General features: G+C 49.1%; 1 protein-coding gene across 1 annotated transcript in view; it reads left to right on the forward strand.

The window, feature by feature from the left end:
• Positions 1–1,034: 1,034 nt before the first annotated feature.
• Positions 1,035–25,205, forward strand: part of LOC103128295 (zinc finger protein 197-like) — a 101,052-nt gene continuing 76,881 nt past the window's right edge. The window contains 4 exon segments of the mRNA XM_060184230.1: positions 1,035–1,760; positions 4,042–4,165; positions 6,806–6,897; positions 7,135–7,261. Of these exon segments, the coding sequence (XP_060040213.1) occupies positions 1,035–1,760; positions 4,042–4,165; positions 6,806–6,897; positions 7,135–7,261 (1,069 nt within the window).

Below are 25,205 nucleotides of genomic sequence, written 5' to 3' on the forward strand. Positions count from 1 at the left end.
TGCCGGGCAGAGCCTGTGCCGGGCAGAGCCTGTGCTGGGCAGAGTCCGTGCTGGGCAGAGTCCGTGCTGGGCAGAGTCCGTGCTGGGCAGAGTCCGTGCCGGGCAGAGCCTGTGCCGGGCAGAGTCTGTGCCGGGCAGAGCCTGTGCCGGGCAGAGTCTGTGCCGGGCAGAGTCCGTGCTGGGCAGAGTCCGTGCTGGGCAGAGTCCGTGCTGGGCAGAGTCCGTGCTGGGCAGAGCCTGTGCCGGGCAGAGCCTGTGCCGGGCAGAGTCTGTGCTGGGCAGAGTCCGTGCTGGGCAGAGTCCGTGCTGGGCAGAGCCTGTGCCGGGCAGAGCCTGTGCCGGGCAGAGCCTGTGCTGGGCAGAGTCCGTGCCGGGCAGAGTCTGTGCCGGGCAGAGTCTGTGCCGGGCAGAGCCTGTGCCGGGCAGAGTTTGTGCCGGGCAGAGCCTGTGCCGGGCAGAGTCCGTGCTGGGCAGAGCCTGTGCCGGGCAGAGTCCGTGCTGGGCAGAGTCTGTGCTGGGCAGAGTCTGTGCCGGGCAGAGCCTGTGCCAGGCAGAGTCTGTGCTGGGCAGAGTCCGTGCTGGGCAGAGTCCGTGCTGGGCAGAATCCGTGCTGGGCAGAGTCCGTGCTGGGCAGAGTCTGTGCTGGGCAGAGTCCGTGCTGGGCAGAGTCTGTGCCGGGCAGAGTCTGTGCTGGGCAGAGTCTGTGCCGGGCAGAGTCCGTGCTGGGCAGAGCCTGTGCCGGGCAGAGCCTGTGCCGGGCAGAGCCTGTGCTGGGCAGAGCCTGTGCCGGGCAGAGTCTGTGCTGGGCAGAGCCCGTGCTGGGCAGAGTCTGTGCTGGGCAGATCCCGTGCCGGGCAGAGTCTGTGCTGGGCAGAGCCCGTGCTGGTCAGAGTCTGTGCTGGGCAGAGTCTGTGCCAGGCAGAGCCCATGCTGGGCAGAGTCTGTGCTGGGCAGAGCCGTGTGCCTGCGGGCAGAGCCGTGTGCGGGCCAGGCCGCCGACTACCTGCTTTTCTTCCTTTGCAGGTGTTGTGCCCATGGCAGGAGCAGCCTTTGCCCGCGGAGTCCCGAGGCTACAGGGGCTCAGCGGGCAGGACGGGTGGCAGGTTCACGGCTCCCTGGCTGAGGCCTCACACCTGTGCTTCCGGCGGCTGCGCTACAGCGACACGGCGGGGCCCCATGAGGCGCTGGACCGGCTACGGGAGCTGTGCCGCGGGTGGCTGCAGCCCAAGTCGCGCACGAAGGCGCAGATCCTGGAGCTGCTGGTGCTGGAGCGGTTCCTCAGCATCCTGCCCGCCGAGCTCCGCGCCTGGGTGCAGCTGCACCGGCCCGGCAGTGGCGAGGAGGCCGCGGCGCTGCTGGAGGAGCTGCAGGTCCGAGGGGAGGCCGCCGCGTGGGTGCTGTCTGTCTGTCCTGTGCCTGTCTCCTGCCCTTTCGTGGCTGTTCCCCTCGAGCCCCGCGTGTCACTGTCATACGACCCAGATGCGGCAGCCCTCCTTCACCGCGCGGAGCTTCCCCTGGGCTGGGGCCTGGCCCGTCCCCCGCCCTCCGAGTCCGAGTCCCCCCAGGATGGAGTTGCGCAGGTGGGGCGCCCGTGGGACCCGGCCAGGTGGGTGAGGCCGAGCAGCGTCCAGCCGGGAGGAGAGGGCACCGCGGAGGACGCGGTCCGGCCACCGGCCAGGAAGCGGGAGGCCTGCGGCGACTTGGCCCAGGGCACTGAGCCTGCGGCCTGGCCTTTGTCGGCTTTCATGAGCACCTGCGTTGTCAGTCTGTCTGTCTGTCTGTCTGTCGTGAGTAAGCAAGCCTGGAGCATAAGGCGTAGCAAGAAAGGGAAAAGAAGCTTCCAGGGGCCGGGTGGTGGTGCACCTGGTTGAGCGCACATGTTACAGCGTGCAAGGACCCAGGTTCGAGTCCCCAGTGCCCCACCTGCAGGGGGAAGCTTTGCGAGTGGAGCAGGGCTGCAGGTGTGTCTCTGTCTCTCTCCCTGTCTCCCACACCCCTCTGAATTTCTGGCTGTCTCTATCCAATAAGTAAATAACAGTAATAGAAAAGTAAGAAGAAAAAAAAAGAAGCTTCTGGAGTCTGGCCAGGCCTCGACGGGGCCTGTGAGCCGGGCTGGGTCGCCGGGCCTCTTCGAGACTGGACGCGTTTGGCCAGCTAGTCGGGACCCTGCCTGGCTGCAGGCCGCTCGCTGCCGCCTCCGCTCAGCCCGGGACTTGCCTGCGGCACCTGGGCGCCGGCTTGAGCCGGTCCCGGTAGCACTGACAAGAAACTGGTGCTGTGGAAGGGCTGTCTCTGTCTCTCTGTCTCTGTCTCTCGGAAATGGTTGACCTGAAGTGGGGTAACTGGTAACAACAAAAAGAGTCACAAACCCAGGGCCAGGTGGCGGCACTCACGGTGCTCAGGGGCCCGGGTTCCAGCATCTCCCCTCCGCTCTCGATATCTGGCTGTCTCTATCAGACAAATAAAGATTAAAAAAAAAAAAAGACCACAAGCCCACCTTCTCTTTCATGAAATAAGAAAATGGAGTCCAGGGGCCAGACAGCGGTGCCGGTGGTGGAGCGCACACGTTACAGTGCACAAGGACCGGGTTCGAGCCCTCAGTTCCTGCCTGCAGGAGGAAGGCTTCGTGAGAGGTGGAGAAGGGCTGCATGTGTCTTCCTCTCCCTTCTTCACCCATCTCAATTTCTCTCTGTTTCTATCTAGTAAATAAATAAAGATAACAATTTTAAAGATTTAAAAAAGAAAATGGAGCCTGTAGGTTCACTGGGTTGCCTTAAGTCAAATATCTACTCACAGAAAAACCACGTGTCTAGAAACTTCCTTCGGTGTTCTTCCAACTAGGGCATCAAGGCATAAGCAAAGACTAAATAGAAGATCGGGCTCCCACCCGCAGGGGAGTCGCTTCACAAGCGGTGAAGCAGGTCTGCAGGTGTATGTCTGTCTCTCCCCCTCTCTGTCTTCCCCTCCTCTCTCCATTTCTCTCTGTCCTACCCAACAACATCAATAATAATTACAACAATAAAACAAGGGCAACAAAAGGGAATAAGTAATTAAATGTGTTGGCCTGCTTCTAAATTCTGCTTCTAAGACCCTTGTGTTGCATTGCTTGCCGCTGTGGTCTGTTTACATCATCATTGTTTTGCCCGCACTGGTTTAATCCCCAGTGGTTCACGCGCTTTTTCCTTCTCCCCACCCCCTATCCTGCGCACATCCTCTTCCGACCTGACACTTCTGCCTCAGGAGACATATAGGACAGGATTGTGATTAGAGATAGCTAGATTGAACTGCATTCCCGCTCAATAAAGATTGAACTGCGTTCCCAGCTCAGCCATGAGTCCCTGGTCGTCTCTCTCCTGCGAAGCTAGCCCGGCATAAATGAATATAAAAAACATTAAAAAAAAAAAAAAAGATCATGTGGTCCGGGAGGTGGCTTAGTGGATAAAGCATTGGACTCTCAAGCGTGAGGTCCTGAGTTCAAGCCCTGGCAGCACATGTGCCAAAGTGATGTCTGGTTCTTTCTCTCTCTCCTCCTATCTTTCTCATCAATAAATAAAATCTTTAAAAAAAATAAAACATCTTGCTAAACCAGAGCACCAGAGCTGATCTGAAACGAGCGAGCGAGAGCCATGCTGTAGTTGCTGCTTGCTACTTTGACCCTCCTTAGCCACCAAGCCCAACTTCTGTTCCCCCGCCCCCTTTTCTAAGGAAGAAACAACGCTTAGTAAGATGAAATAGGAAAGTGGCACTGATGGGAGGAGAAGGCCTTTCAGAAGGCAGGTGCTTGGCCGAAACTGACGTGTGCGACTAGCCGGAGCCCTGCAGGGAACACAGCCCCGAGTAAAGGAGAGCGGCGCTGCAGGAGAGAAGCACCAATCGCACACGCTGGTCGCTTTTCCGGAGCACTGCTCAGCTCAGGCCGATGGTGGTGCAGGAGACTGGGCCCGGGGCCTCGGGGCCGGCCATGGCTTCCTCCCACCCCTCGCCAGCCCCGTCTTGGCGGTGAAAAGCGGCCGCGTGTTTCACTGTGCTTTTCTCGTCCAGGACCAGGACGCAGTTGAGAAGAGGACGAGCCCTCCAGGAGCAGCACCGCCTTCTGTGCCTGCTGACAGCCGCCTAAACCCTCTCGCTGGCTCGGCGCTGCTCAGCCCCCTGGAGCCGCAGCAAGGTGCATCTGGAGAGCACCCACGGCTTCCTCAGCACGTCGCTGCGCTTCAGCCCCATCTCACACGAGCTTGCTTCCTTGGCTCTACAGAGAAGTTCCTTTCCTTCTTTCTTTCTCTCTTTCTTTCTTTCTTTCTATTTATTTTCCCTTTTGTTGCCTTTGCTGTTTTTTATTGCTGTTGTAGTTGTTGTTGTTGATGTCGTCATTGTTGAATAGGACAGAAAGAAATGGAGAGAGGAGGGGAAGACAGGGGGAGAGAAAGACAGACACCTGCAGACCTGCTTCACCACCTGTGAAGCGACTCCCCTGCAGGTGGGGAGCCGGGGGCTCGAACCGGGATCCTCGAGCCGGTCCTTGCGCTTTGTGCCACGTGCGCTTAACCCGCTGCGCTACCGCCCGACTCCCTCTTTTTTTTTTTTTTAAAGATTTTATTTATTTATGAGAAAGATAGGAGGAGAGAGAAAGAACCAGACATCCCTCTGGCACATGTGCTGCCGGGGATCAAACCTGGGACCTCCTGCTTGAGAGTCCGAAGCTTTACCACTGCGCCACCTCCTGGGCCAGTTCCTTTTCTTTTTGACCAGAGCACTGCTCAGCCCTGATGGTGATGGTGGTGCAGGGGTGTGAACCTGGCACCTGGGAGCCTCAGGCAGGAGAGTCTGTTTGCAGAACCATTATGTTATCCCCTCACCCCACATGTGACTTCTTTTTGTATTTTTAAAATTTTTTTATATTTATTTTCCCTTTTGTTTCCCTTGTTGTTTTTCACTGTTGTGGTAGTTATTGTTATTGCTGTCATTGTTGTTGGATAGGACAGAGAGAAATGGAGAGAGGAGGGGTAGGCAGGGAGGGGGAGAGAAAGACAGACACCTGCAGACCTGCTTCACCGCCTGTGAAGCGACTCCCCTGCAGGTGGGGGGCCGGGGGCTCGAACCGGGATCCTGACACCGGTCCCTGCACTTTTAAAGATCTTTTCTTTCTCCTCTTCCACTCTTTTCTTTCTTTTATTGCCACTAACATCAGCACTGCTGCTCAGTGCCTGTATGGCAGATCCTCTGCTCCTGGTGGCCGCTTTTTCCTGTTTTGTTCATTCTTCATTTATTTGACAAGACAGAAATTAAGAGTGGGAAGGCAGAGGAGACGCCTGCAGCCCCGCTTCACCGCTCATGAAGCTTCCTCCCCGCAGGTGGGGACCGGGGGCTTCAACCAGATCTTTGTGCATGGTGACCTGTGCACGCAACCAAGTGAGCCACTGCCCAACTCCTTACAGACTTTTTTTTTTCATAGACAGACGCCTGCAGACCTGCTTCACCACCTGCTTCATCACCTGTAGCAACGCCCCTACAGGTGGGGAGCCGGGGGTTCGAACCCGGATCCTTATGCCGGTCCTTGAGCATTATAATGTGTACTTGGGCGGTGGGTAGATAGCTTAATGGTTATGCAAAGAAACTCAGACCTGAGGCTCCCAAATCCCAGGTTCAGTCCCCACACCACCATCAACCAGAGCTAAGCTGTGCTCTGGTTAAAAAAAAAAAAAAGTGACTTGTGCTCAGCCCAATGTCCCCCCCCCCCCCCCCCCAGTCTTGCCGCTGTTGTTTGTGTAGATCACTCAGCAGACACTTGTGGGTTGTTTTGTAGCTGTCATTGCCAAATTTTGGGAATTCCTGATCTTTCTGAATTCCTTATTTGTAAGAGATGATGGGAACTGAGGGGACTTCTCAGCATGAGAGCCTAGGACTTGCGTGCCAGGACCTACCCCAACTTCAGTGCCAGCACCAGAGTTGACCTGTATTCTGTTCTCTTACATTCCGACTCAGAAATAAGTTTTGTTTATGTTTTTTTTTTTAAGATTCGTTTGTTTGAAAGAACCAGGGAGCCGGGCAGTAGCACAGCGGGTTAAGCGCATGAGGCGCAAAGCGCAAGAACCAGACCAAGGATCCCAGTTTGAGCTTCCGGCTCCCCACCTGCAGGGGAGTTGCTTCATAGGCGGTGAAGCAGGTCTGCAGGTGTCTGTCTTTCTTCCCCCTCTCTGTCTTTCTCTCCTCTCTCCATTTGTCTCTGTTCTATCCAGCAATGACGACATCAACAACAATAATAACTACAACAGTAAAAACAACAAGAACAACAAAAAGGAAACAGATAAATAAATATAAAAAAAAAGAAAGAAAAAGAGAGAGAACCAGACCATCACCCTGGCGTTCGCAGTGCCAGGACCAAACCTAGAAGTTCGTGCTTGACAGTTCAGTGCTTTGGGGCCCGTGGCAGTGGTGCACCAGTTAAGCGCACACATTGCAGTGCTGCAGGACCCGGGTTCAAGCCCCTGACCCCCACCTGCAGGGGGAAAGCTTCACCAATGGTGGAGCGGTGATACGGTATCTGTCTTTCTCCCTACCTCCCCTTCCCTCTCAATTCCTGTCTCTATCAAATAATAAATAAATAAATAAATAAATAAATAATCTTAAAAACAAGCAAACAAACAAAAAATAAAGAAATTCCAGCTTTTTATCCTCTGCACCACCTCCTAAGCCTGTGTGTGTGCGTGTGCATGTGCGTGTCTGTTTTTTTTTAAGATGACGATCCTGGACTGGGAGCGGGCAGGAACAGTGGTAACCTCACAGACAGTTTTTTTTTCTGCTCCTACAGATCCTCCTGTCCCTGAGACTTCTGCCCTCTCCCAGGAAGAGAACCCAAGAAATTGATTAATGGCACTTAAGCTTCTGACAGCACAGCCCCAGGTAAGATGTGCCGTCCTCTCTCCGCTCCACAGTCCCTGCTTGTACCTGAAGTGCTTTGCTCAGGCCAGTTTTTGCTCGCCGCTACGTGAAGGTCTCTGCGTTTGGAAACTCGGCTTTCCTTGTGTGACCCGGGCCTCCGTGCCTGCCCTTGCCCACTCTATGGCATCACAGAGTGCCCCTTCCCTGGAGGTGGAAGGAACCCCCTTCAGAAGAAGAGCTCACACACTGTTGCTTCAGGAGTTGGTGATGTTTGAGGAGGTCTCCGTGTGCTTCACTCCTGAGGAATGGGCGTGTCTGGCCCCAGCTCAGAGAGCCTTGTACTGGGACGTGATATTGGAGAACTATGGGAATGTGACCTCCTTAGGTAAGGATTCATTCATTCTCACCTCTATTTCATCACTCTTTTCCCCCCCTGATTAATGAAGTAATACTTATTTGAGGAAACAGAATACTAGAAAGAATAAATACTTCCCTAAACCCACTACTTGTGTGCAGGGGAATTCCCACGTAATGACTTTGTAGACTTTTCTGTGTGCCGAGGGATTGTTATTTGTTTGTCCTCTAGACTTCATAGCTAGTGGATCTAGATCTCCTGGCAGACTGTTTAAAATTCCAGATAGAGGTAGGGAGACGGAGCGTAGAAGGAGAAGCAGGGCAGCACTAGTCTGCCATCAGGGTGCTCTGTGTGTGGTGATGGGGAGTTCAGACCTGGGCCTCAGTCATGACACAGTGGTCACTCTACTAAGTGAACCATCGTCCAGCTCCTAAGAGGTTCTGCTGTGTGTTGTTTTAAGTTTGTATTCGGGTATATAGTTTACAGCTTACCTTCCTTGAATCCCGCTCTCCCTCGTATTGTTACTGATTCTTTGCAGTGATCTGTATCAGACACATAATGACACATTTCAGTTAGCCATTTTCTTTTGTTCCAACTCCAATATGACAGTATTGAGGAAATGTTAACTTCCTTTATTGTCACAGAGGTACATTTTGCCAGGATTAACCACTAGCGTATTTTAGAGATTTATTTACTTGTTGAGGCTTTACCACTCCAGGTGGACTTTGCCAGGTTTGGGGGTGCAGGGGGACACATGCAATGGGCCCGGCTCAAAGCCTGGATTGTGTACATGGCAAATCAGGTGAACTATTCAGGAAAGATATTTTGCTGCCCTTTAACTTATTTTGAAAGAGAGAGACAGGCAGAGACAGAGGCAGAGACGCTCACCCCCCAACTGAGATAAAAGCACTGCTTAGTTCTGGCTGGGTAGTGCCAAGTATCGAATCTGAGACCTTCAGTACCCCAGGCATGGAAGCTGAACTAGCTCCCTAGCCTCCTTTTTTTTTTTTTTTTTAAATATTTATTTATTCCCTTTTGTTGCCCTTGTTGTTTTTATTGTTGTAGTAGTTATTATTGTTGTTATTGATGTCATTGTCCTCCAGGAGAGGGAGAGATTGCACCAGAGCATCATTCTTACCCACATGCACTCAGGACCTCAAACTTGAGAGTCCAAAGCTTTATCCACTGCACTCCCTCCCAGGCCACCATTTTTTCTATTTCATATAGTTGCGGTAATAATCACCAAATCTTCTTCAGTGTGGTGGGGGCTCGGCTCAAACCTGAGTCCAGCACATGGCAGCACAGCACATTGTCTAAGTGAGCTACTCAGTGGTCCATAATCACTTTTCTTTATGCCTAAGACATTTATTTATTTTTCATTACTTGTAGAAATAGAACCACTAGGTTAGGGCCAGGGAAGACAGCATAATGGTTATTCACAGACTCTCATAGCTGAGGCTCCAAAGTCCAAGGTTCAATCCTTTTACCATCATAAAAGAACCAAATAAACTACAACAATAAAAAACAAGGGCAACAAACGGGGATAAATAAATACATATATATATAAAAAAAACAAACAAAATTTTTTTAACTCTACAGATTTTTTTTTTTTTTTTTTTACGAGAGCACTACTCAGCTCTAGCTTATGGTGAGTGGTGTGGGGAATTGAACCTGAGACCTTGGAGTCTCAGACATTAGAGAATGTTTGCATAATCATTATGCTATTTCCCCCACCCTATGATAGGGTCCAAGACTTTAAAATATTGATATAGTATCAGAAAATTAATGTAATATGCCATATTAATATAGCAAAGGGCAAAAATCACTGAATTATCTCAGGTGAACAAAAAGCATTTGGTAATAACACATATGGTCTTTTTTTATATATTTTGGACAAAATAAAGTCTATCAGGGTGTTGGAATAGTGCAGGTGTGGGGCCCCATGATAACTCTGGCAGCTAACAAAAAAAAAAAAAAGTTCTTTTTCTCTGCCTACATTGGTGCTGAGCAGTTCCATCAAAAAATTCTTGCTAATACGTGTTTTTGAAGTCATGGTGTGTATTCTTTTTTGTTGTTGTTTGTACTCTTTATTTATTTTTATTTTTTTTATAATTTATTTCTTTATTGGGGAATTAATGTTTTACATTCAACAGTAAATACAATAGTTTGTACACGCATAACATTCCCCAGATTCCCATTTAACAATACAACCCCCACTATGTCATTCATCATCTTTCATGGACCTGTATTCTCCCCACCCACCCACCCACCCCAGAGACTTTTACTTAGGTGCAGTACTCCAATTCCAGTTCAGGTTCGACTTGTGTTTTCTTTTCATTTTTTTTTAATATTTTATTTTATTTATTTATTCCCTTTTCTTGCTCTTGTTGTTTTATTGTTGTGGTTATTATTGTTGTTGTCGTTGTTGGATAGGACAGAGAGAAATGGAGAGAGGAGGGGGAGACAGAGAGGGGGAGAGAAAGACAGACACCTGCAGACCTGCTTCACCGCCTGTGAAGCGACTCCCCTGCAGGTGGGGAGCCGGGGTTCGAACCGGGATCCTTATGCCGGTCCTTGTGCTTTGCGCCACCTGCGCTTAGCCCGCTGCGCTACCGCCCGACTCCCCTGTGTTTTCTGATCTTGTTTTTCAACTTCGGCCTGAGAGTGGGATCATCCCATATTCATCCTTCTGTTTCTGACTTATTTCACTCAACATGATTTTTTCACGTGGTGTGTATTCTTAAGTAGATTTCTTTCAAAAAGTTAGATCGCTTATCCAGTAAAACATACAGATCGCCATGTGCGATGGCCCTAGTGTGAGCCCTTCTAGCCACACCTCCACTTGCTGCTGCTTCCGGATGGCCTTCCTTTTTCCCTCTTCCCTCTGGGTCTTGATGGAATTTGGGTTCAGAGCACTCTGGTCTTCTTCCCTAATGTTTCTCTTGCTCTGGGAGTATGCTGTTGTCTTTGACTCCTTGACTAAACCATCTCTGGCCTCCATCGTTCCTGCTGAAAAGTCTGGTGCGTGTGTGACTATGCTACCTTTGCAAGTCACTTTCTTCTTTTCCTTGGCAGCTTGTAAATTTTTTTCTCCATTCAGAATCACCAACCTTCAGACAGTGATTTTTTTTTTTTCCACCTTACCAGAAATTCTGGCCTTTCCTCTCGTAACCACCATTCTGTTGTCAGAATATAAGGACTTATTTTTGCTTCTTGTTTGTTCATTAGAGTAAAATACACTGTCTTTATCAATCAATAAACAGTTATCTTTTTCAGCCAAATCAGTTTATTGGAGAAACGCTGATTTATAAGACTGTTGTTGTCATAAGAATTTAATTTTCTATCTCACATGATAGATGTCAGCATACCTTACCTTATTTTTTCTACCAGGATTATTGCTGGGGTGTTGTGGTGTTGTACCAGTACAATTCCAGCCAATTCTTCATTCTTTTTTGCTTTTTTTTTTCTTTGCTAGAAGATGGAAGACAGGAAGAGAAAGATAGGAGAGGCAGAGGAAGAGAAAGATAGGAGAGACAGAAGAAGAGAAAGATAGGAGAGACAGAGGAAGAGAAAGATAGGAGAGACAGAAGAAGAGAAAGATAGGAGAGGCAGAGGAAGAGAAAGATAGGAGAGACAGAGGCAGAGAAAGATAGGAGAGACAGAGGAGGAGAAAGATGGGAGAGGCAGAGGCAGAGAAAGATAGGAGAGACAGAGGCAGAGAAATATAGGAGAGACAGAGGCGGAGAAAGATAAGAGAGACAGAGGCAGAGAAAGATAGGAGAGACAGAGGAGGAGAAAGATAGGAGAGACAGAGGAGGAGAAAGATAGGAGAGACAGAGGCAGAGAAAGATAGGAGAGACAGAGGAGGAGAAAGATAGGAGAGACAGAGGCAGAGAAAGATAGGAGAGACAGAGGAGGAGAAAGATAGGAGAGACAGAGGAGGAGAAAGATAGGAGAGACAGAGGAGGAGAAAGATAGGAGAGACAGAGGCAGAGAAAGATAGGAGAGACAGAGGAGGAGAAAGATAGGAGAGACAGAGGCAGAGAAAGATAGGAGAGACAGAGGAGGAGAAAGATAGGAGAGACAGAGGAGGAGAAAGATAGGAGAGACAGAGGCAGAGAAAGATGGGAGAGACAGAGGTAGAGAAAGATAGGAGAGACAGAGGCAGAGAAAGATAGGAGAGACAGAGGCAGAGAAAGATAGGAGAGACAGAGGCGGAGAAAGATAGGAGAGACAGAGGCAGAGAAAGATAGGAGAGACAGAGGAGGAGAAAGATAGGAGAGACAGAGGAGGAGAAAGATAGGAGAGACAGAGGCAGAGAAAGATGGGAGAGACAGAGGTAGAGAAAGATAGGAGAGACAGAGGCAGAGAAAGATAGGAGAGACAGAGGCAGAGAAAGATAGGAGAGACAGAGGCGGAGAAAGATAGGAGAGACAGAGGCGGAGAAAGATAGGAGAGACAGAGGCGGAGAAAGATAGGAGAGACAGAGGCGGAGAAAGATAGGAGAGACAGAGGCGGAGAAAGATAGGAGAGACAGATTAGGAGAAAGATAGGAGATACAGAGGAGGAGAAAGATAGGAGAGGCAGAGGCAGAGAAAGATAGGAGAGACAGAGGAGGAGAAAGATAGGAGAGACAGAGGAGGAGAAAGATAGGAGAGATAGAGGAGGAGAAAGATAGGAGAGACAGAGGCAGAGAAAGATAGGAGAGACAGAGGCAGAGAAAAATAGGAGAGACAGAGGAGGAGAAAGATAGGAGAGACAGACGCAGAGAAAGATAGGAGAGACAGAGGAGGAAAAAGATAGAGACAGAGGAGGAGAAAGATAGGAGAGACAGAGGCAGAAAAAGATAGGAGAGACAGAGGAGGAGAAAGATAGGAGAGACAGAGGAGGAGAAAGATAGGAGAGACAGAGGAGGAGAAAGATAGGAGAGACAGAGGCTGAGAAAGATAGGAGAGACAGAGGCGGAGAAAGATAGGAGAGACAGAGGAGGAGAAAGATAGGAGAGACAGAGGAGGAGAAAGATAGGAGAGACAGAGGAGGAGAAAGATAGGAGAGACAGAGGCAGAGAAAGATAGGAGAGACAGAGCAGGAGAAAGATAGGAGAGACAGAGGAGGAGAAAGATAGGAGAGACAGAGGCAGAGAAAGATAGGAGAGACAGAGGAGGAGAAAGATAGGAGAGACAGAGGAGGAGAAAGATAGGAGAGACAGAGGAGGAAAAAGATAGGAAAGACTGAGGCGGAGAAAGATAGGAGAGACAGAGGCAGAGAAAGATAGGAGAGACAGAGGCAGAGAAAGATAGGAGAGACAGAGGAGGAGAAAGATAGGAGAGACAGAGGCAGAGAAAGATAGGAGAGACAGAGGCAGAGAAAGATAGGAGAGACAGAGGCGGAGAAAGATAGGAGAGACAGAGGCAGAGAAAGATAGGAGAGACAGAGGCAGAGAAAGATAGGAGAGACTGAGGAGGAGAAAGATAGGAGAGACAGAGGAGGAGAAAGATAGGAGAGACAGACGAGGAGAAAGATAGGAGAGACAGAGGAGGAGAAAGATAGGAGAGACAGAGGAGGAGAAAGATAGGAGAGACAGAGGAGGAGAAAGATAGGAGAGACAGGCAGAGAAAGATAGGAGAGACAGGCAGAGAAAGATAGGAGAGACAGAGGCAGAGAAAGATAGGAGAGACAGAGGAGGAGAAAGATAGGAGAGACAGAGGAGGAGAAAGATAGGAGAGACAGAGGCAGAGAAAGATAGGAGAGACAGAGGCAGAGAAAGATAGGAGAGACAGAGGAGGAGAAAGATAGGAGAGACAGAGGAGGAGAAAGATAGGAGAAACAAGGCAGAGAAAGATAGGAGAGACAGAGGCGGAGAAAGATAGGAGAGACAGAGGCGGAGAAAGATAGGAGAGACAGAGGCAGAGAAAGATAGGAGAGACAGAGGCAGAGTAAGATAGGAGAGACAGAGGCAGAGAAAGATAGGAGAGATAGAGGAGGAGAAAGATAGGAGAGACAGAGGCAGAGAAAGATAGGAGAGACAGAGGAGGAGAAAGATAGGAGAGACAGAGGCGGAGAAAGATAGGAGAGACAGAGTAGGAGAAAGATAGGAGAGACAGAGTAGGAGAAAGATAGGAGAGACAGAGGAGGAGAAAGATAGGAGAGACAGAGGCAGAGAAAGATAGGAGAGACAGAGGAGGAGAAAGATAGGAGAGACAGAGGCGGAGAAAGATAGGAGAGACAGAGTAGGAGAAAGATAGGAGAGACAGAGGAGGAGAAAGATAGGAGAGACAGAGGAGGAGAAAGATAGGAGAGACAGAGGCAGAGAAAGATAGGAGAGACAGAGGAGGAGAAAGATAGGAGAGACAGAGGAGGAGAAAGATAGGAGAAACAAAGGCAGAGAAAGATAGGAGAGACAGAGGCGGAGAAAGATAGGAGAGACAGAGGCGGAGAAAGATAGGAGAGACAGAGGCAGAGAAAGATAGGAGAGACAGAGGCAGAGAAAGATAGGAGAGACAGAGGCAGAGAAAGATAGGAGAGACAGAGGAGGAGAAAGATAGGAGAGACAGAGGCAGAGAAAGATAGGAGAGACAGAGGAGGAGAAAGATAGGAGAGACAGAGGCAGAGAACGATAGGAGAGACAGAGGAGGAGAAAGATAGGAGAGACAGAGGAGGAGAAAGATAGGAGAGACAGAGGCAGAGAAAGATAGGAGAGACAGAGGCAGAGTAAGATAGGAGAGACAGAGGCAGAGAAAGATAGGAGAGATAGAGGAGGAGAAAGATAGGAGAGACAGAGGCAGAGAAAGATAGGAGAGACAGAGGAGGAGAAAGATAGGAGAGACAGAGGCGGAGAAAGATAGGAGAGACAGAGTAGGAGAAAGATAGGAGAGACAGAGGCGGAGAAAGATAGGAGAGACAGAGGCAGAGAAAGATAGGAGAGACAGAGGCGGAAAAGATAGGAGAGACAGAGGAGGAAAAAGATAGGAGAGACAGAGGCAGAGAAAGATAGGAGAGACAGAGGAGGAGAAAGATAGGAGAGACAGAGGAGGAGAAAGATACGAGAGACAGAGGCGGAGAAAGATAGGAGAGACAGAGGCGGAGAAAGATAGGAGAGACAGAGGCGGAGAAAGATAGGAGAGACAGAGGCAGAGAAATATAGGAGAGACAGAGGAGGAGAAAGATAGGAGAGACAGAGGCAGAGAAAGATAGGAGAGACAGAGGCAGAGAAAGATAGGAGAGACAGAGGAGGAGAAAGATAGGAGAGACAGAGGAGGAGAAAGATAGGAGAAACAAAGGCAGAGAAAGATAGGAGAGACAGAGGCGGAGAAAGATAGGAGAGACAGAGGCGGAGAAAGATAAGAGAGACAGAGGCAGAGAAAGATAGGAGAGACAGAGGCAGAGAAAGATAGGAGAGACAGAGGCAGAGAAAGATAGGAGAGACAGAGGAGGAGAAAGATAGGAGAGACAGAGGCAGAGAAAGATAGGAGAGACAGAGGAGGAGAAAGATAGGAGAGACAGAGGCAGAGAACGATAGGAGAGACAGAGGAGGAGAAAGATAGGAGAGACAGAGGAGGAGAAAGATAGGAGAGACAGAGGCAGAGAAAGATAGGAGAGACAGAGGCAGAGTAAGATCGGAGAGACAGAGGCAGAGAAAGATAGGAGAGACAGAGGAGGAGAAAGATAGGAGAGACAGAGGCAGAGAAAGATAGGAGAGACAGAGGCGGAGAAAGATAGGAGAGACAGAAAGGAGAAAGATAGGAGAGACAGAGGCGGAGAAAGATAGGAGAGACAGAGGCAGAGAAAGATAGGAGAGACAGAGGCGGAAAAGATAGGAGAGACAGAGGAGGAGAAAGATAGGAGAGACAGAGGCAGAGAAAGATAGGAGAGACAGAGGAGGAGAAAGATAGGAGAGACAGAGGAGGAGAAAGATACGAGAGACAGAGGCGGAGAAAGATAGGAGAGACAGAGGCGGAGAAAGATAGGAGAAACAGAGGCGGAGAAAGATAGGAGAGACAGAGGCGGAGAAAGATAGGAGAGACAGAGGTGGAGAAAGATAGGAGAGACAGATGCGGAGAAAGATAGGAGAGACAGAGGAGGAGAAAGATAGGAGAGACAGAGGAGGAGAAAGATAGGAGAGACAGAGGCAGAGAAAGATAGGAGAGACAGAGGAGGAGAAAGATAGGAGAGGCAGAGGCGGAGAAAGATAGGAGAGGCAGAGGCAGAGAAAGATAGGAGAGACAGAGGAGGAGAAAGATAGGAGAGGCAGAGGCAGAGAAAGATAGGAGAGACAGAGAGGAGAAAGATAGGAGAGACAGAGGAGGAGAAAGATAGGAGAGACAGAGGAGGAGAAAGATAGGAGAGACAGAGGAGGAGAAAGATAGGAGAGACAGAGGCTGGAGAAAGATAGGAGAGACAGAGGAGGAGAAGATAGGAGAGACAGAGGAGGAGAAAGATAGGAGAGACAGAGGAGGGGAAAGATAGGAGAGACAGAGGCAGAGAAAGATAGGAGAGACAGAGGCGGAGAAAGATAGGAGAGACAGAGGCAGAGAAAGATAGGAGAGACAGAAGCGGAGAAAGATAGGAGAGACAGAGGCGGAGAAAGATAGGAGAGACAGAGGCAGAGAAAGATAGGAGAGACAGAGGAGGAGAAAGATAGGAGAGACAGAGGAGGAGAAAGATAGGAGAGACAGAGGAGGAGAAAGATAGGAGAGACAGAGGAGGAGAAAGATAGGAGAGACAGAGGCGGAGAAAGATAGGAGAGACAGAGGCAGAGAAAGATAGGAGAGACAGAGGCAGAGAAAGATAGGAGAGACAGAGGCGGAGAAAGATAGGAGAGATAGAGGAGGAGAAAGATAGAGACAGAGGAGGAGAAAGATAGGAGAGACAGAGGCAGAGAAAGATAAGAGAGACAGAGGAAGAGAAGATAGGAGAGACAGAGGAGGAGAAAGATAGGAGAGACAGAGGCGGAGAAAGATAGGAGAGACAGAGGCGGAGAAAGATAGGAGAGACAGAGGTGGAGAAAGATAGGAGAGTCAGAAGCGGAGAAAGATAGGAGAGACAGAGGAGGAGAAAGATAGGAGAGACAGAGGCAGAGAAAGATAGGAGAGACAGAGGCGGGGAAAGATAGGAGAGTCAGAGGCGGAGAAAGATAGGAGAGACAGAGGCAGAGAAAGATAGGAGAGACAGAGGAGGAGAAAGATAGGAGAGACAGAAGCGGAGAAAGATAGGAGAGACAGAGGCGGAGAAAGATAGGAGAGACAGAGGCAGAGAAAGATAGGAGAGACAGAGGAGGAGAAAGATAGGAGAGACAGAGGAGGAGAAAGATAGGAGAGACAGAGGAGGAGAAAGATAGGAGAGACAGAGGCAGAGAAAGATAGGAGAGACAGAGGAGGAGAAAGATAGGAGAGACAGAGGAGGAGAAAGATAGGAGAGACAGAGGAGGAGAAAGATAGGAGAGACAGAGGCGGAGAAAGATAGGAGAGACAGAGGCAGAGAAAGATAGGAGAGACAGAGGCAGAGAAAGATAGGAGAGACAGAGGCGGAGAAAGATAGGAGAGACAGAGGAGGAGAAAGATAGAGACAGAGGAGGAGAAAGATAGGAGAGACAGAGGCAGAGAAAGATAAGAGAGACAGAGGAAGAGAAGATAGGAGAGACAGAGGCAGAGAAAGATAGGAGAGACAGAGGCGGAGAAAGATAGGAGAGACAGAGGCGGAGAAAGATAGGAGAGACAGAGGTGGAGAAAGATAGGAGAGTCAGAAGTGGAGAAAGATAGGAGAGACAGAGGAGGAGAATGATAGGAGAGACAGAGGCAGAGAAAGATAGGAGAGACAGAGGCGGGGAAAGATAGGAGAGTCAGAGGCGGAGAAAGATAGGAGAGACAGAGGCAGAGAAAGATAGGAGAGACAGAGGAGGAGAAAGATAGGAGAGACAGAGGCAGAGAAAGATAGGAGAGACAGAGGAGGAGAAAGATAGGAGAGACAGAGGAGGAGAAATATAGGAGAGACCGAGGAGGAGAAAGATAGGAGAGACAGAGGAGGAGAAGATAGGAGAGACAGAGGAGGAGAAAGATAGGAGAGACAGAGGCAGAGATAGATAGGAGAGACAGAGGCAGAGAAAGATAGGAGAGACAGAGGCGGAGAAAGATAGGAGAGACAGAGGCAGAGAAAGATAGGAGAGACAGAGGCAGAGAAAGATAGGAGAGACAGAGGAGGAGAAAGATAGAGACAGAGGAGGAGAAAGATAGGAGAGACAGAGGAGGAGAAAGATAGGAGAGACAGAGGCGGAGAAAGATAGGAGAGACTGAGGAGGAGAAAGATAGGAGAGACAGAGGCGGAGAAAGATGTGCGATGGCCCTAGTGTGAGCCCTTCTAGCCACACCTCCACTTGCTGCTGCTTCCGGATGGCCTTCCTTTTTCCCTCTTCCCTCTGGGTCTTGATGGAATTTGGGTTCAGAGCACTCTGGTCTTCTTCCCTAATGTTTCTCTTGCTCTGGGAGTATGCTGTTGTCTTTGACTCCTTGACTAAACCATCTCTGGCCTCCATCGTTCCTGCTGAAAAGTCTGGTGCGTGTGTGACTATGCTACCTTTGCAAGTCACTTTCTTCTTTTCCTTGGCAGCTTGTAAATTTTTTTCTCCATTCAGAATCACCAACCTTCAGACAGTGATTTTTTTTTTTTTCCACCTTACCAGAAATTCTGGCCTTTCCTCTCGTAACCACCATTCTGTTGTCAGAATATAAGGACTTATTTTTGCTTCTTGTTTGTTCATTAGAGTAAAATACACTGTCTTTATCAATCAATAAACAGTTATCTTTTTCAGCCAAATCAGTTTATTGGAGAAACGCTGATTTATAAGACTGTTGTTGTCATAAGAATTTAATTTTCTATCTCACATGATAGATGTCAGCATACCTTACCTTATTTTTTCTACCAGGATTATTGCTGGGGTGTTGTGGTGTTGTACCAGTACAATTCCAGCCAATTCTTCATTCTTTTTTGCTTTTTTTTTTCTTTGCTAGAAGATGGAAGACAGGAAGAGAAAGATAGGAGAGGCAGAGGAAGAGAAAGATAGGAGAGACAGAAGAAGAGAAAGATAGGAGAGACAGAGGAAGAGAAAGATAGGAGAGACAGAAGAAGAGAAAGATAGGAGAGGCAGAGGAAGAGAAAGATAGGAGAGACAGAGGCAGAGAAAGATAGGAGAGACAGAGGAGGAGAAAGATGGGAGAGGCAGAGGCAGAGAAAGATAGGAGAGACAGAGGCAGAGAAATATAGGAGAGACAGAGGCGGAGAAAGATAAGAGAGACAGAGGCAGAGAAAGATAGGAGAGACAGAGGAGGAGAAAGATAGGAGAGACAGAGGAGGAGAAAGATAGGAGAGACAGAGGCAGAGAAAGATAGGAGAGACAGAGGAGGAGAAAGATAGGAGAGACAGAGGCAGAGAAAGATAGGAGAGACAGAGGAGGAGAAAGATAGGAGAGACAGAGGAGGAGAAAGATAGGAGAGACAGAGGCAGAGAAAGATAGGAGAGACAGAGGCAGAGAAAGATAGGAGAGACAGAGGAGGAGAAAGATAGGAGAGACAGAGGCAGAGAAAGATAGGAGAGACAGAGGAGGAGAAAGATAGGAGAGACAGAGGAGGAGAAAGATAGGAGAGACAGAGGCAGAGAAAGATGGGAGAGACAGAGGTAGAGAAAGATAGGAGAGACAGAGGCAGAGAAAGATAGGAGAGACAGAGGCAGAGAAAGATAGGAGAGACAGAGGCGGAGAAAGATAGGAGAGACAGAGGCAGAGAAAGATAGGAGAGACAGAGGAGGAGAAAGATAGGAGAGACAGAGGAGGAGAAAGATAGGAGAGACAGAGGCAGAGAAAGATGGGAGAGACAGAGGTTGAGAAAGATAGGAGAGACAGAGGCAGAGAAAGATAGGAGAGACAGAGGCAGAGAAAGATAGGAGAGACAGAGGCGGAGAAAGATAGGAGAGACAGAGGCGGAGAAAGATAGGAGAGACAGAGGCGGAGAAAGATAGGAGAGACAGAGGCGTAGAAAGATAGGAGAGACAGAGGCAGAGAAAGATAGGAGAGACAGATTAGGAGAAAGATAGGAGATACAGAGGAGGAGAAAGATAGGAGAGGCAGAGGCAGAGAAAGATAGGAGAGACAGAGGAGGAGAAAGATAGGAGAGACAGAGGAGGAGAAAGATAGGTGAGACAGAGGCAGAGAAAGATAGGAGAGACAGAGGCAGAGAAAAATAGGAGAGACAGAGGAGGAGAAAGATAGGAGAGACAGACGCAGAGAAAGATAGGAGAGACAGAGGAGGAAAAAGATAGAGACAGAGGAGGAGAAAGATAGGAGAGACAGAGGCAGAAAAAGATAGGAGAGACAGAGGAGGAGAAAGATAGGAGAGACAGAGGAGGAGAAAGATAGGAGAGACAGAGGAGGAGAAAGATAGGAGAGACAGAGGCTGAGAAAGATAGGAGAGACAGAGGCGGAGAAAGATAGGAGAGACAGAGGAGGAGAAAGATAGGAGAGACAGAGGAGGAGAAAGATAGGAGAGACAGAGGAGGAGAAAGATAGGAGAGACAGAGGCAGAGAAAGATAGGAGAGACAGAGCAGGAGAAAGATAGGAGAGACAGAGGAGGAGAAAGATAGGAGAGACAGAGGCAGAGAAAGATAGGAGAGACAGAGGAGGAGAAAGATAGGAGAGACAGAGGAGGAGAAAGATAGGAGAGACAGAGGAGGAAAAAGATAGGAAAGACTGAGGCGGAGAAAGATAGGAGAGTCAGAGGCAGAGAAAGATAGGAGAGACAGAGGCAGAGAAAGATAGGAGAGACAGAGGAGGAGAAAGATAGGAGAGACAGAGGCAGAGAAAGATAGGAGAGACAGAGGCAGAGAAAGATAGGAGAGACAGAGGCGGAGAAAGATAGGAGAGACAGAGGCAGAGAAAGATAGGAGAGACAGAGGCAGAGAAAGATAGGAGAGACTGAGGAGGAGAAAGATAGGAGAGACAGAGGAGGAGAAAGATAGGAGAGACAGACGAGGAGAAAGATAGGAGAGACAGAGGAGGAGAAAGATAGGAGAGACAGAGGAGGAGAAAGATAGGAGAGACAGAGGAGGAGAAAGATAGGAGAGACAGGCAGAGAAAGATAGGAGAGACAGGCAGAGAAAGATAGGAGAGACAGAGGCAGAGAAAGATAGGAGAGACAGAGGAGGAGAAAGATAGGAGAGACAGAGGAGGAGAAAGATAGGAGAGACAGAGGCAGAGAAAGATAGGAGAGACAGAGGCAGAGAAAGATAGGAGAGACAGAGGAGGAGAAAGATAGGAGAGACAGAGGAGGAGAAAGATAGGAGAGACAAAGGCAGAGAAAGATAGGAGAGACAGAGGCGGAGAAAGATAGGAGAGACAGAGGCGGAGAAAGATAGGAGAGACAGAGGCAGAGAAAGATAGGAGAGACAGAGGCAGAGTAAGATAGGAGAGACAGAGGCAGAGAAAGATAGGAGAGATAGAGGAGGAGAAAGATAGGAGAGACAGAGGCAGAGAAAGATAGGAGAGACAGAGGAGGAGAAAGATAGGAGAGACAGAGGCGGAGAAAGATAGGAGAGACAGAGTAGGAGAAAGATAGGAGAGACAGAGTAGGAGAAAGATAGGAGAGACAGAGGAGGAGAAAGATAGGAGAGACAGAGGCAGAGAAAGATAGGAGAGACAGAGGAGGAGAATGATAGGAGAGACAGAGGCGGAGAAAGATAGGAGAGACAGAGTAGGAGAAAGATAGGAGAGACAGAGGAGGAGAAAGATAGGAGAGACACAGGAGGAGAAAGATAGGAGAGACAGAGGCAGAGAAAGATAGGAGAGACAGAGGAGGAGAAAGATAGGAGAGACAGAGGAGGAGAAAGATAGGAGAAACAAAGGCAGAGAAAGATAGGAGAGACAGAGGCGGAGAAAGATAGGAGAGACAGAGGCGGAGAAAGATAGGAGAGACAGAGGCAGAGAAAGATAGGAGAGACAGAGGCAGAGAAAGATAGGAGAGACAGAGGCAGAGAAAGATAGGAGAGACAGAGGAGGAGAAAGATAGGAGAGACAGAGGCAGAGAAAGATAGGAGAGACAGAGGAGGAGAAAGATAGGAGAGACAGAGGCAGAGAACGATAGGAGAGACAGAGGAGGAGAAAGATAGGAGAGACAGAGGAGGAGAAAGATAGGAGAGACAGAGGCAGAGAAAGATAGGAGAGACAGAGGCAGAGTAAGATAGGAGAGACAGAGGCAGAGAAAGATAGGAGAGATAGAGGAGGAGAAAGATAGGAGAGACAGAGGCAGAGAAAGATAGGAGAGACAGAGGAGGAGAAAGATAGGAGAGACAGAGGCGGAGAAAGATAGGAGAGACAGAGTAGGAGAAAGATAGGAGAGACAGAGGCGGAGAAAGATAGGAGAGACAGAGGCAGAGAAAGATAGGAGAGACAGAGGCGGAAAAGATAGGAGAGACAGAGGAGGAAAAAGATAGGAGAGACAGAGGCAGAGAAAGATAGGAGAGACAGAGGAGGAGAAAGATAGGAGAGACAGAGGAGGAGAAAGATACGAGAGACAGAGGCGGAGAAAGATAGGAGAGACAGAGGCGGAGAAAGATAGGAGAGACAGAGGCGGAGAAAGATAGGAGAGACAGAGGCGGAGAAATATAGGAGAGACAGAGGAGGAGAAAGATAGGAGAGACAGAGGCAGAGAAAGATAGGAGAGACAGAGGCAGAGAAAGATAGGAGAGACAGAGGAGGAGAAAGATAGGAGAGACAGAGGAGGAGAAAGATAGGAGAGACAAAGGCAGAGAAAGATAGGAGAGACAGAGGCGGAGAAAGATAGGAGAGACAGAGGCGGAGAAAGATAAGAGAGACAGAGGCAGAGAAAGATAGGAGAGACAGAGGCAGAGAAAGATAGGAGAGACAGAGGCAGAGAAAGATAGGAGAGACAGAGGAGGAGAAAGATAGGAGAGACAGAGGCAGAGAAAGATAGGAGAGACAGAGGAGGAGAAAGATAGGAGAGACAGAGGCAGAGAACGATAGGAGAGACAGAGGAGGAGAAAGATAGGAGAGACAGAGGAGGAGAAAGATAGGAGAGACAGAGGCAGAGAAAGATAGGAGAGACAGAGGCAGAGTAAGATCGGAGAGACAGAGGCAGAGAAAGATAGGAGAGACAGAGGAGGAGAAAGATAGGAGAGACAGAGGCAGAGAAAGATAGGAGAGACAGAGGAGGAGAAAGATAGGAGAGACAGAGGCGGAGAAAGATAGGAGAGACAGAGTAGGAGAAAGATAGGAGAGACAGAGGCGGAGAAAGATAGGAGAGACAGAGGCAGAGAAAGATAGGAGAGACAGAGGCGGAAAAGATAGGAGAGACAGAGGAGGAGAAAGATAGGAGAGACAGAGGCAGAGAAAGATAGGAGAGACAGAGGAGGAGAAAGATAGGAGAGTCAGAGGAGGAGAAAGATACGAGAGACAGAGGCAGAGAAAGATAGGAGAGACAGAGGCGGAGAAAGATAGGAGAGACAGAGGCGGAGAAAGATAGGAGAGACAGAGGCGGAGAAAGATAGGAGAGACAGAGGTGGAGAAAGATAGGAGAGACAGATGCGGAGAAAGATAGGAGAGACAGAGGAGGAGAAAGATAGGAGAGACAGAGGAGGAGAAAGATAGGAGAGACAGAGGCAGAGAAAGATAGGAGAGACAGAGGAGGAGAAAGATAGGAGAGGCAGAGGCGGAGAAAGATAGGAGAGGCAGAGGCGGAGAAAGATAGGAGAGACAGAGGAGGAGAAAGATAGGAGAGGCAGAGGCAGAGAAAGATAGGAGAGACAGAGAGGAGAAAGATAGGAGATACAGAGGAGGAGAAAGATAGGAGAGACAGAGGAGGAGAAAGATAGGAGAGACAGAGGAGGAGAAAGATAGGAGAGACAGAGGCTGGAGAAAGATAGGAGAGACAGAAGCGGAGAAAGATAGGAGAGACAGAGGCGGAGAAAGATAGGAGAGACAGAGGCAGAGAAAGATAGGAGAGACAGAGGCAGAGAAAGAAAGGAGAGACAGAGGAGGAGAAAGATAGGAGAGACAGAGGCAGAGAAAGATAGGAGAGACAGAGGCAGAGAAAGATAGGAGAGACAGAGGAGGAGAAAGATAGGAGAGACAGAGGCGGAGAAAGATAGGAGAGACAGAGGAGGAGAAAGATAGAAGAGACAGAGGAGGAGAAAGATAGGAGAGGCAGAGGCAGAGAAAGATAGGAGAGACAGAGAGGAGAAAGATAGGAGAGACAGAGGAGGAGAAAGATAGGAGAGACAGAGGAGGAGAAAGATAGGAGAGACAGAGGCAGAGAAAGATAGGAGAGACAGAGGCGGAGAAAGATAGGAGAGACAGAGGCAGAGAAAGATAGGAGAGACAGAGGAGGAGAAAGATAGGAGAGACAGAGGAGGAGAAAGATAGGAGAGACAGAGGAGGAGAAAGATAGGGGAGAGAGAGGCAGAGAAAGATAGGAGAGACAGAGGCAGAGAAAGATAGGAGAGACAGAGGCAGAGAAAGATAGGAGAGACAGAGGAGGAGAAAGATAGGAGAGACAGAGGAGGAGAAAGATAGGAGAGACAGAGGCAGAGAAATATAGGAGAGACAGAGGCAGAGAAAGATAGGAGAGACAGAGGTGGAGAAAGATAGGAGAGACAGGCGGAGAAAGATAGGAGAGACAGAGGCGGAGAAAGATAGGAGAGACAGAGGAGGAGAAAGATAGGAGAGACAGAGGCAGAGAAAGATAGGAGAGACAGAGGAGGAGAAAGATAGGAGAGACAGAGGAGGAGAAAGATAGGAGAGACAGAGGAGGAGAAAGATAGGAGAGACAGAGGAGGAGAAAGATAGGAGAGACAGAGGCGGAGAAAGAAAGGAGAGACAGAGGCGGAGAAAGATAGGAGAGACAGAGGAGGAGAAAGATAAGAGAGACAGAGGAGGAGAAAGATAGGAGAGACAGAGGAGGAGAAAGATAGGAGAGACAGAGGAGGAGAAGATAGGAGAGACAGAGGAGGAGAAAGATAGGAGAGACAGAGGCAGAGAAAGATAGGAGAGACAGAGATGGAGAAAGATAGGAGAGACAGAGGCTGGAGAAAGATAGGAGAGACAGAAGCGGAGAAAGATAGGAGAGACAGAGGCGGAGAAAGATAGGAGAGACAGAGGCAGAGAAAGATAGGAGAGACAGAGGCAGAGAAAGATAGGAGAGACAGAGGAGGAGAAAGATAGGAGAGACAGAGGCAGAGAAAGATAGGAGAGACAGAGGCAGAGAAAGATAGGAGAGACAGAGGAGGAGAAAGATAGGAGAGACAGAGGAGGAGAAAGATAGGAGAGACAGAGGTGGAGAAAGATAGGAGAGACAGAGGAGGAGAAAGATAGGAGAGAGAAGAGGAGAAAGATAGGAGAGACAGAGGCAGAGAAAGATAGGAGAGACAGAGGAGGAGAAAGATAGGAGAGACAGAGGAGGAGAAAGGAGAGACAGAGGAGGAGAAAGATAGGAGAGACAGAGGAGGAGAAAGATAGGAGAGACAGACGAGGAGAAAGATAGGAGAGACAGAGGCAGAGAAAGATAGGAGAGACAGAGGAGGAGAAAGATAGGAGAGACAGAGGAGGAGAAAGATAGGAGAGACAGAGGAGGAGAAAGATAGGAGAGACAGAGGAGGAGAAAGATAGGAGAGACAGAGGCAGAGAAAGATAGGAGAGACAGAGGAGGAGAAAGATAGGAGAGACAGAGGAGGAGAAAGATAGGAGAGACAGAGGCGGAGAAAGATAGGAGAGACAGAGGCAGAGAAAGATAGGAGAGACAGAGGCAGAGAAAGATAGGAGAGACAGAGGCAGAGAAAGATAGGAGAGACAGGAGGAGAAAGATAGGAGAGACAGAGGAGGAGAAAGATAGGAGAGACAGAGGAGGAGAAAGATAGGAGAGACAGAGGCAGAGAAAGATAGGAGAGACAGAGGCAGAGAAAGACAGGAGAGACAGAGGA

The sequence above is a fragment of the Erinaceus europaeus genome, unplaced genomic scaffold (genome assembly GCF_950295315.1).
Source record: "Erinaceus europaeus unplaced genomic scaffold, mEriEur2.1 scaffold_281, whole genome shotgun sequence".
NCBI lineage: Eukaryota > Metazoa > Chordata > Mammalia > Eulipotyphla > Erinaceidae > Erinaceus > Erinaceus europaeus.